Source organism: Hylaeus volcanicus, chromosome 4, assembly GCF_026283585.1.
Source record: "Hylaeus volcanicus isolate JK05 chromosome 4, UHH_iyHylVolc1.0_haploid, whole genome shotgun sequence".
Taxonomy (NCBI): Eukaryota; Metazoa; Arthropoda; class Insecta; order Hymenoptera; family Colletidae; genus Hylaeus; species Hylaeus volcanicus.
Window position 1 is genome coordinate 4,503,002 of NC_071979.1, and position 11,743 is coordinate 4,514,744.

At 37.3% G+C, this 11,743-nt stretch overlaps 1 protein-coding gene across 2 annotated transcripts in view; it reads left to right on the forward strand.

Annotated features, from left to right (window-relative positions):
- LOC128875780 (cadherin-87A) overlaps positions 1 to 11,667 on the forward strand; it is a 275,980-nt gene extending 264,313 nt beyond the window's left edge. For both annotated transcript variants that reach the window (XM_054121658.1, XM_054121659.1), the window contains exons 8-28: positions 270 to 580; positions 1,292 to 1,450; positions 1,531 to 1,718; positions 2,635 to 2,797; positions 3,163 to 3,607; positions 3,704 to 3,895; positions 4,046 to 4,299; positions 4,389 to 4,521; positions 4,677 to 4,892; positions 4,971 to 5,270; positions 5,616 to 5,860; positions 5,919 to 6,212; positions 6,404 to 6,601; positions 6,959 to 7,181; positions 7,257 to 7,801; positions 8,480 to 8,655; positions 8,725 to 8,860; positions 8,928 to 9,052; positions 9,129 to 9,230; positions 9,301 to 9,514; positions 9,607 to 11,667. In XM_054121658.1, coding sequence (XP_053977633.1) covers positions 270 to 580; positions 1,292 to 1,450; positions 1,531 to 1,718; positions 2,635 to 2,797; positions 3,163 to 3,607; positions 3,704 to 3,895; positions 4,046 to 4,299; positions 4,389 to 4,521; positions 4,677 to 4,892; positions 4,971 to 5,270; positions 5,616 to 5,860; positions 5,919 to 6,212; positions 6,404 to 6,601; positions 6,959 to 7,181; positions 7,257 to 7,801; positions 8,480 to 8,655; positions 8,725 to 8,860; positions 8,928 to 9,052; positions 9,129 to 9,230; positions 9,301 to 9,514; positions 9,607 to 9,723 — 4,736 coding nt within the window. In that variant the 3' untranslated portion in view covers positions 9,724 to 11,667. The remainder of the gene's footprint in view (positions 1 to 269; positions 581 to 1,291; positions 1,451 to 1,530; positions 1,719 to 2,634; positions 2,798 to 3,162; positions 3,608 to 3,703; positions 3,896 to 4,045; positions 4,300 to 4,388; positions 4,522 to 4,676; positions 4,893 to 4,970; positions 5,271 to 5,615; positions 5,861 to 5,918; positions 6,213 to 6,403; positions 6,602 to 6,958; positions 7,182 to 7,256; positions 7,802 to 8,479; positions 8,656 to 8,724; positions 8,861 to 8,927; positions 9,053 to 9,128; positions 9,231 to 9,300; positions 9,515 to 9,606) is intronic.
- Positions 11,668 to 11,743: the final 76 nt, after the last annotated feature.

Genomic DNA, 11,743 nt, shown 5'->3' on the forward strand with positions numbered 1-11,743 from the left:
CCCTCGAAAACCCCTGTATACTAAGTGTCACCCAAATCCATTCACTTTTCGCGTTATGCACCGCCATATTGGATCCACCATATTCAATTTTGAATTTTTGAGTTTAGATTTCGAATCCGCGACTTGGATCAGTGATAAAAGCATCGATGATTAGGCAATCTCATTAGGAGAAAGTGATGGATAGCGAGAAACATAATGGAACGCGAAACGATAGGCCATCCGAACTGAATAATTCGTTACTTATTGAGTTTTGTAAAATTTTTGCCTAGACCCGTTCGACTATTTTCTACTGGACGACGAAACCGGCGAGCTGAGAACGGCAAAACCACTGAATAGAGAAGCGTTAAAGGATTCTACCGGTGTGCTTACATTGACGGTAAAAGCGCGAGAATTGATCGATGGGATGCCAGGTAGCGATGATTTGACGGTTTCCATGGCGGAAGCAACGGTGACGATAAAAGACGTCAACGACGAGCCCCCTACTTTCAATCGGCGCGAATACAATATCGAAATTCCAGAAAACGTACCGAATGGCACACCTCTGCCGCATTTAGACATGACTGTCAAAGATCCTGACGTTGTAAGTTTACAACAATGTTTCTTAATTACTTCCACTCTGTCAACTTTTAATCCTTACCGGTCCAAGTACTGCTCTCAACCACACGAACAGTAACTGCGATAAAGAATCAAGTTATATTACATATTAGGTTGTCCAGAAAGTTTGTGCCAAATTTTAAGAAAACTTCAAAGGCACATTTGAAATCTAATATTATATTTATTGAATTACATAGGTACCATTTTGTTCCACATCCTTTCCACCTTTCAAGGGATGCACCCATGTTATTTGTTTTCAGCCATTTCGACATATTCAGACCTGCACCACCTATCAAAAATCGGCATGGACTTTCTGGACAACCCGATATTTTCGTTTCACTCGAAAGCTTTTTATACAAAAGTACTTGATTATTTTAATTCCGGATAACTCAGCTCTTAGGTAGAGTAGTTACCGCGAAATACTCGTGTAAAAAGCTGGCAATACTACAAGTTCGTCGATTTAACATATTCGGAAATACAGAAATTGCGACATTATGTACTAAGAAACGTTCTCTCGAATACCCTAAAAATTATTAGAACATTTTCGCGTTCGTCTCTAAAGAATTCGTAAACATGCTCCTTTTTTCAGACAGTACTAAGTAGGCTTTCTCACTTAAACGAAACACCCTGTAGATGTAACGCAACGTGAAAGTTTGTAGATACACTTTGCGAAGTTTATAATAATGCGTCGTTACAGGGACTGAACTCCGTATTTTCCTTGCGTCTGGAAGACATTACGGATGGCGCATTTACCATCGAACCGACTATGGCGACTGGAAGCACTTCCGTGAACATTCGTGTTGCAAATGGCTCGCTCGATTATGAGAATCCTAACCAACGTAAATTCATCATCCTGGTAAACTTACGTTCGCAAACTGCGTATTCGCGTTTACCAACTGTAACTCAAAAGTGAAATTATATTCCGTTGGTTTTCAGGTAGTTGCGGAAGAAGTTCACACGAATCCCAAGCTTAGTTCCACTGCAACCGTAACTGTCTCCATTACGGATGCAAATGATAATTCACCTTCTTTCACTAGACCCGCTTATACGGCTGTGGTGCTGGAAACCGCGCCACCAGGCACGCCAATTATAACAATCACTGCTAAAGATCGCGACAGTGGACGGTGCGAAAAGTCGTTATTTAATATTTCACTACGTTTCCTGTCGAATCGAACACTTTTTTAGGGTAACATCTTGGATTTCCCTGAAATTTGGATATGTTGGAAATTTTAACGATATTTAAACGTATGCTTTTACAACTAATCGAATAATAATAGTAACTTTTTTCAAGAAACGATAACTGTTGAACTGATAATTATTAAGGGGTTACGCCACTTTGCCCACAATTTTTATTGAAGCGATAACAAGATTTTATTTATATAAAAGTACATTAATGTACTATATAAGTATTCGACTGGGTAATGATTTGTTATTTTTTTCATTTTTACAACAATGGCGACTTGGCAGACGATTTAGCGGAGCGTTTCGATAATAAATGGTTTTGCAGAAGGCACGATAACTCGAACCTGGTTCAAAGGAGAACAGTGAAACAAAATTAATTAGTTTCCTTAGTCCGAAAGCTAGTGAATACGTAATCGTTTTTAAAAATATACATTTTTAATAAAATCCCCTCGTTTCGAAGTAAAACACTTAGATTAAAATTGCGGTCCTTGAAGTTGCATAAAAAATATAAATTTTAATATAATGAAAAAATCCTACGTATTTCACTAAAACAATTGATCAACACTAGATACAAATCGATATCGATTTCTAATTAACGGCATATCATCTTCGTATACATAGAGTATTATAAGCAAAAAAAAAAATTCGATTTTTTCTGATTAATTTATTCAAGAAGAAAATAAAATTCTTATTAATATCAACAAATACGATTAAACGTCTCTAAAAAATAAAACATGTCCAAATTACAGAAAAACTGTAGATGTTACTTTAAGAAGATTCAATTTAGCTTAGAATGACCCATTGATGTGTAATAATTTCATTCTGTGATAACATTTTTGTAAACGAATTATGCTCCAGATTCGGTACAGCTGGAATAGCTTATCAACTGCTCGGACAAGGTACTCAGCACTTTTCCGTAGACAAGAAAACGGGAACTATTACGGTAGCTGCTTGCTCAACGCCTGGATTGTCACCGTGCTTAGATTATGAAGAACAAACTGAATATTTCCTCACATATAAGGTGCGTGGTTTTCACTCGCAATCATTTAACATTCGTTTTTTTGTTTAAGTACAGATAATTACCTACAAAGTGAAAATAAAATTGTCTCGGTACAATGAAAATTGCCCAAGCGCCTTTGAAGATTGGCAAAACTTTGATAAATAATTTTGTTGCACAGTGTAGTTACCTAATTCTTCTAAACAAATACGATTTTTCAGTCCGCTATTTACAAAATTGAGAAAAGCGTTAGAATATAGTCCCGTTTCCTCTCTTTATGGAGGGACTTCCAAAACAATGGCGAGATTCGAATCAGATGAACGAAAATCATGAAAATAAGATTTTATGAAATCACATTTTGCTTCGACCGCTCGTTTCTTTTTTATTAGGCAACCGATGATGACGGGCAAGGACAAACAACAAGCGTTTCGTTGCGTATCAGCTTATCGGATGCTAATGACAGTCCACCACGATTTTTACAAGATAAATATCGCGCAGTTATAGACGAAGGGGCTGAAAAATTTGAACCTGAGCTGAAAGTGCAAGCCAGAGACAAAGATAAAACGTCTAAAATTACGTATACGATAGTAGACGGGAACGAAATAGGATTCTTCGCAATAGACCAAGATTCTGGTGAAATCACTGTAACAAATAAAAGCCCGGTCGACTTAACAAATTCGACCCGCGATTGGATCGCGTTGGTCGTACAAGCAAACGACGGGATATTTGTTGATTCTGCTGTCGTGAACATCACAATTCGCGACGTCAATAATAACGCGCCGATCTTTCCCCATGACTTGTACACTGCTAGCATACCAGAGATATCTCCAATTGGTATGTAATTCGGTCAATTCATTGTAATTATCGTCCGTAAGAAACATTTGTTATATTTACCGTTACGCTCGAGGATTTCCATGTCTTTTCGTTTAGGAACGGTCGTGGAAGAAGTCACAGCAACCGATGCCGACACAGGAATTAATGCAGAACTCGTTTATAGAATACAAAAAGGAGCTTTCGATGATTTCACTATTAACGAAACGACAGGGATAATAACAGTATTTAGAAAGTTAGACTACGATAATAAAAATACGTATCACGTGGAAGTGATCGCGTTCGACAAAGGTACGATCGAGGATACGTTAATAGTAGTTACGAGAATTAATAATTATGATTCCAAAACGTGATAGTCTTCCAAACGAATAGAAGTTATTCATTGATGTTCAGAGTTAATAATCTTATAATTTGATTTAATTAGAATATCATTCTCTCTAGGTACTCCTAGTTTAACTGGAACAACAACCTTAATGATAAGCGTTGAAAACAGTAACGACAAGGCTCCGTTCTTTACACCGGAAACACAGCGAGCCGAAGTCACGGAAGATACGCCTATTGGTACCGTCTTCACATCGTTAAAGGCTAAAGATCCAGACAGTGCCAACTTGGAAGCATTAAATTTTGCCATTTCGGAACCTATTACAGCGATCGATAGAAATGGTCAAAGGGTTAACGACAGCAAATCCTTCAAAGTATATTCACATGCTTCGCTCTCCCATTTTTGTATTTTTTTTTTTTCTTTACAAATACTTGTATCATCAATGATTAATTACATTTGTAGGACTTCTTCGCTGTCGACCGCGCAACCGGTCAAGTTTCAGTAGTTAGACCGTTGGATCGTGACAGTGCAGCGACTGTGAGCATCACTGTCGTTGTTAGCGACACAACGGCTCCCACCTTACAACAAGGAAGAGGTAAAAAATATAAATAACGTATATTACTAAAAGATATACAGGAAAAATATTAATTTATCACGTCTTCCCTCGTTACTGTGTCGCAGCTGGCTGCTGTTATCTAGAGTCTAGATTCTAGACAATCGTTAGTCAAAACAAGGTTTATAAATTTACAGGCACTCTAGTGGTCACAATTATCGATGTAAATCACATGGCGCCGGAATTTTTGAAACCGTGGACTCGAGAAAATCCACGATATTTAATTGAAATGCAGGAAGAACAACCCACAGGCGCCGTTGTAGGGGCATTTACAGCAGTGGACACAGACAGCAACATAGCAGGATATGCGATTGAACCTCCGAGTCCCTATTTCAGCATAGACAATGTCACAGGTTACTATCAGCGATGTCTAGTTTCTGTTCGAGAAAACGAAATGGAAGAAATTTCTCAAAGTTCGGTATATCTTGCAGGAATTGTACGAACTAGTCAAGTCATCGATTACGAAGAAACAAAACAATTAGAGTTCACGGTAGTCGCTTACGATTCTGGGGTGCCTCAATTATCCGCAACTGCGAAAGTAACAGTCACTGTAATAAATGTGAACGATCAAGACCCTAAATTCGAGAAGGAAATGTACTACGCATCTGTGAAAGAAAATTCTCCGCCGGGAACTCACGTCACCGTAGTAAAAGCAGTCGATGGGGATGAGGGCCTATTCGGGGAAGTCAGTTACAGTCTCATCGGTGACCACGCTGCGGATTTCAATATTGGTAAGTTATTAGACATTTTAGAAACTATAGAAATGTACTTAACTTATAAATTTATATAGCCTAATTTATCAATTTTGGCCGACACTAATGTTAACCCTCGCGAGTTTTGACTAACACCAATTGTGATCGACATCGATATTAACCGCGATATACATTCTCTGTTGAGGCAATTACACGCATCATAATAGGTAAATCTTTAAATTAAACGATCTTCATAATTAAACGCAGAGAATATATCACGAGCAATATTGATGTAGATCAAAACTAGCGTCAGTAAATTCTGGTCGACCAAATCTTCGTCAATCGTTTCCCATGGGACTCGATATTTGTGTATATAAATTACAGGTCACGAAACCGGGGAAATCACCGTTGGCGGAGCTACCGTTCTTGACAGAGAAATGACGACAGAAATTACTATAACAGTAATGGCCAGTGACGGGGCTCATATAAATTCTCGACGAAGCACCACCGTTCCAGTACTCGTCAAACTTATCGACGTTAACGACAATCGACCAATATTTTCCCAGCACAGATACAGAGCTTCCGTTGCAGAAAATTTACCTGTAAATCCACCTGCGCCGATTTTACAGGTATGCATAGACGTAATTAACTGTCAAAAGAAACCGGTGTATAATGTATTCGTTCAAGGTAAGGGCTGAGGATCACGACGAAGGAACTAATGGAGAAGTTTGGTACACTATAATTCGTGGAAACGAGAATGAGTCTTTCTCATTGAATCGCGAAACTGGAATCTTGTATCCTGGCGCGGCGCTTCTCGGCAGAGCTGGCTCTTACAGGATTAAAGTGGAGGCAAGGGATGGTGCTGGTGAAGGGCCACACTCAGATAGATGCTACGTCGACATACGGGTGACACCAGTAAATCAACACAAACCTCAGTTTGTCATACCTGAATTAACAAACGCTACCGTTGAAGTACCCGAAGTATGTAACAAACTAATTAAGGGGAGGGGGAGGGATCACCTTAGGTCACATAAATTCTTCTCTGTAAATAGAAAAATATCTCGAGAAACATTTAATGCTTGGACTCCTAACGAGGTCTCCCCCCTTCAATCGATGAAACATTATTCATTCGTGAAAATAGATAAACGAAACGTCGAATGAAATTTTTTCAGAACGCAGGTGTGCCAAATTATCTGATATTAACGGTGAAAGCAATCGATAGAGATCCCGGTGAAAATGGACGTGTGAGTTATCATTTAAAAGTTGGAAATCGAAACACTCAAGAGACGGAAGAATTTTCGATAGATCAAGAAACGGGCGAATTAAGATCAAAAATTATTCTCGATCGTGAAGCAAAGAGTAAATTTGAGGTAAATCGCATCTGTATACTTATTTACAAATGTCTCGTTGTTAACCCTTTCTGAAATTAATATTGAAAAATTTTTAATTCCAATAAATTACCACATATAATACGATGATGAATTTGTCTAAGCAAATGATATTTTGTTACGCATAACAATAAAAAAGCTTCCATTTAGAAAAATTAATTTGTATATATTTTGTTTATTCTTTAAATATCTACCAATGTTACATATTCGAAAAATATATATATGTGTGTTGTAAAATAGCACCCAAAAATTTCTCACAAAAATCTGGTAATTATATCAGAAGTAGATAATTACTTAAAAAATTCAATAAAACATTTTTTGTTCGTTAATTTCTTTCAGCTTGTGCTGGTAGCTACCGATCATGGTACCCCTACAGCATACGAAACTTTGCGGCTCCTTACAGTACAGCTGGTTGATACGAACGACAATGCACCGCAATTTTACGATGAATACCATTTTCACTTATCAGAAAATCGTCCGAAGGATTACTTTGTGGGAAAAGTAATTGCGGAGGACAAAGATGAAGGAAGGCACGCAAAAATTTACTACTACATAGAAGCTGGTAAGTAGTATTACGTCAACAAAAAATTATTTAAAAATGTTACAGAGTTTATTTTTCTACGAAAATATTTTTCAGGAAACGAGGACTATGCTTTCTACATGGACAAATCCGATGGCAGTATTTATGCGAATAAATCGTTCGACCGCGAAACACGCGACAAATACGTCTTGTCAATTCTGGCTTCGAATGATCCTGACATTTACATAAATCCCGTAGACGCGGGTCGTCCGTTATCTCAAAGTACAGATCACGGACACGTAAATGTAACCATAACTATTTTGGATGAAAATGATAACCCGCCCATGTTCGAACGTAACGACTATTACGCGGGTGTCAATTCAATGGCAAACGTAAATGATTTCGTGACAAAAGTGACGGCGTCGGATTTAGACGTCGGGGATAATGGTACGCTTCATTACTACGTTTCCAGTGCAAATCTCTACAAGTATGGATCGGACAAACCTAGCGGCTCTATAGTTCCGAGTCCGTTCAACGTAAGTCAGGATGGCAAACTTGTCACAAGCGGATATATGGCCGAATATAATCAGGATAGGTTCATCGTTGAAGTTATAGCAAAAGAAACTGCTATTCCAGAGCGATATGCCATGACTAGGGTTCACGTAAGTCATTTTTTAACAGATATTTTCATGTACAATTATTTGAAAATTATTTAAATTTAAAAAAAAAAATATGTTTAACTGTTTTTTTTGCAATTATTCTAAACAAATACGATTTTTCAATGGTTGTACGCTATTTAAAAAATTTAGAAAAACATGGGAATATAGTTCCGTTTACTCTCTTTGTGGAGGGACTTTCAAAACGATGAAGAGATTTAAACTGGATGAACGAAAATCAATTCAAGCGACCGATAATCGTATCCCACGACCGAATCAGTGATTAATGTGGACTTAAATTAATTTGCATTCAGCCAATTTTAATGTCCTTCTTTAAAAAAAAAAAACTCCATAAAGAGAATAAATTGGACTACATTCTCTTCTTTTCAAAATGTTAAAATCTCGCGTATTATAAAAACAAGGCATTTGTTTAAAACAATTATAAAACAAATGGTTAACAAGATTTGTATTTAAACCGAAATTATTTTTATTTGATACTTTAATGTCTTTAATGTAAACATACGAAAACTCGTTGTCATATGTTGGTTAGTTCAATAATTTTTGAAAAAAAGGTAGCACAATCCTTCTAGGTACGCTCGAATACCATGTTACTCCAAAAAGCGTCCGAATTTGCGTGGAATGATCCGTTTAATTTCTAACGTATTTTGTTCAAATTTCATTAAGGTTTGGGTATTTGAGCCCTCGCAATTAATAAGAGTTATCCTATCACGGCCTCCTGAGGAAGTGAATCGCGAACGTGACGAGATTGTAACGGAATTATCAAATGCAACGCAAAACAGAGTTGTTGTTGATGATATCCGATATCACGTGGATGCATCAGGTCACATTCGTAGAGAATGGTAAGAGAATATTTGTGATGTATTCTCGCAATAGTACGGTTTAGCATAATATTTAAATGCATTCTATAGGTGTGATATGTATTTACACGTTGTGGAGCCAAAATCCCAGACCATCGCTCCTGTACCACAAGTACTTAAGGTTATCGATGCGAAATATGATTTTTTGAAGGACTACTATGCTGGGTTTGCAATTGAAAATGTTGTGGTAAGTAGTTTCTATTTCCAGGACTATTATAACGCAAGATCTATCGATAACGTTGGAATATTTTCAGCCTGCTTATGCTGGAGTACAGGAGGAATCTTTCGATCCAGCACTCGCAGCTTTGATAGCCTTATTGGTAGTTTTATTAGTAGGCGCAGTTACAGTAACAGTAGTTTGTTGCTGTTTGCGTCATTGGTAAATATTAAAAGTTCACACATTTTGTTCTTTTAACGTATACAATGTGAAATACTTTATACTATATGCCTTTTAGGGTGATTACTGTGCCAAACGATATACGAAAGAAAGACGGCCTAATTAAGAAACAAATAATCGACGAGTTAAATACCACAGAAAATCCATTATGGATTGAACAGTGAGTTAACACATTTCATTGTGCGTACGATACAATTTCATAGAATACATGGTTATTCCGATGATTCTAGGAAGCTCAAACTATATGAAGAACAAGAACTAACAATGCAAGTATTTAGCGAACCCGAAGGTGGTCTGGGTACAGAAAGACGAGGAAGTGGCGTAAGTGTTGGTATGGGCGACACATCTCAAGATAATACTTACGCTACCATACAACGTCCACTGCCTACAAACAGGCACCGTCCAACTACGCCAGATTATACAACGCTTCCAGGAAATCACAATGTATTCGAAAAAGTTTATCGAGACAAACCATTAAATTATACTTCAGCGAACAAGTCCTTGTATTGATACTTTTTTTTTTTTTGTTTTTCTAGCTTTATGAATCTGCCATGGGTTTCCAAGGATCAACCTTCCAGCCATCCTCAAATGTGATGCCACAACTTACACTTGATCACGATGGTCAACCCCAGTTTGTTTCTGGACTAGTATAAATTAAGTTTCACGCGAATCCCCCCTCTCAATCAATGTATAACTTCATCACCATACGTTGTACCTCTTTATTCATAGCTCTAACTCTTGCACGCGTCTCTAAAAAAAAGAAAGAAACACTCGCATGCACACACCTTTTCGACAATAATCGGATAATATCGTTAGGTTTGTCTTGCGAGTAGACGCGTGTATAAGAAGAGCGAAAACTATCCCGAATTACGCAGAGAATTCTACCTTAACTGTACACCAATTGCTATTTCAGTTCGAACTCTTCTGCAAAACCGAAGAGTATAAAATGAAGAACAATGATGAATGACAGTCAATATTACTGGAATAAATATTTCCCTGTAGCTGGTGTGTGCATGTATATATGTGTGCGTTGCCAATCTGTGGTCTCATCTAACTGAACGTTAGATTCACTATTAGGAAAATCAAAAATGCTAGATAATAGACACTGTGAAATAGCTTAACGACCGAAGCTTGGCACGACAGATATATGTATATAAGTGAATGTGTAGACTCCGTCCAGCGCAGTTTTTTTATTACTTCCTCACTAGGTTAGTATTTATATAAATTGTGTACGTTTTACATGCGAAGAAAAAGAACGTACTTATAGTGTCATTACTTTCTTCATGAACAGATGGATGTCACTTTTTGGCATTAATGCAACAAATGTGTTTAAATGAAGAACAAGCCCATACTTTTAAAGATATTTCTAATAAGAACAAAATTCCATTGAAATATTGATATATGTATGTCATACTTTCATATACAACTATTTTTTACTACACAGGGCTTTTAAAAAGTAACGGACTCGACCCTTATCTCAGAATCCATGCATTATTGACAAAATTGACACGGCCACAATTTTAAGGTTCAAAAAGTTCTGTTTTTCCGTAACTTCAGATTTGACCTTGAGTTTGATTTTTGGGGTCATTCGAAGGTCAACGTTCATCTTTCAAATGGGGAACCCTTATATTCAAACTCAGATTCGGAAAGAGCGGAAAATTTTACGTTCAACGTAAACCTACTTCGGAACAAGTAGGTGGTCATAAAAGATGACCCAGGCAGAAGTTATAGAGGTCAAAAGAGGCCATGAAGTGATTCGAGCTTTTCCTAGAGGTCAATTTTTGGATCATTCCAAGGTCACCTCGATTTTTCCGTATGGAGACACCGCATGACACTGGATTTGGAAAAAGGTAGATACTTGACGTTCGGATAACTTGATATTTTAGGAGTAACCGAAATCATGGAATGTTTTGGTAAGAGGTGGAAATCGTGAAACACGGCTCGCTCGAATCACCTCATATCCCCTTTAACCTCTACAACCTTTACCTTGGTTATTTTTCACGACCACACCTATGCGGAAGATTCCATAGTTTCGACTCTTTTGACCTCAGAATGACTCCTAGGGATCACGATGACCTCAAAAACGAGACTATATTTGAACGTAAAATTTTCCGATAACGGTTCCCATTTGAAAAATGAAAGTTGACCTTCGAATGACCTCTATGGTCAAGGTCAAAGTTAAATTTGAAGTTACAGAGAAACAAAACTTTTTGAACCTTGAAATTATGGCAGAGTAATTTTTTCCAATAATGCATAGATTATGAGGTAAGGGGCGGGCTCGTTACTTTTTGAAAACCCTGTATATGTTATATTTATTTAAGTTAGAGTTAAACGACTGATTTTTATCCGAGTAATCTGTGATTTGATTATGCCCAAGTGTATATGCGACGATTAACTTGCATTTGAGATTTCGTACAACTCATTGGCGATGGGCGGATATAGTCATATCATAGCTAGTTAAATGGAGCCATTCGCATCAAATTTCGATGTTATGTGAAAACATAATCATTCTGTGTTATTTGCAAAGGCCACATCACTTCTCATTACTTAAACCGTCCTCCGCGAAACGCATGTGCATCGGAGTCTGAAAAATTTATTGCGAATGGCTCACACCATATAATATATCATGTACTCGAAAAACAATAACTTAACGATGATCATGTTATGTCTATG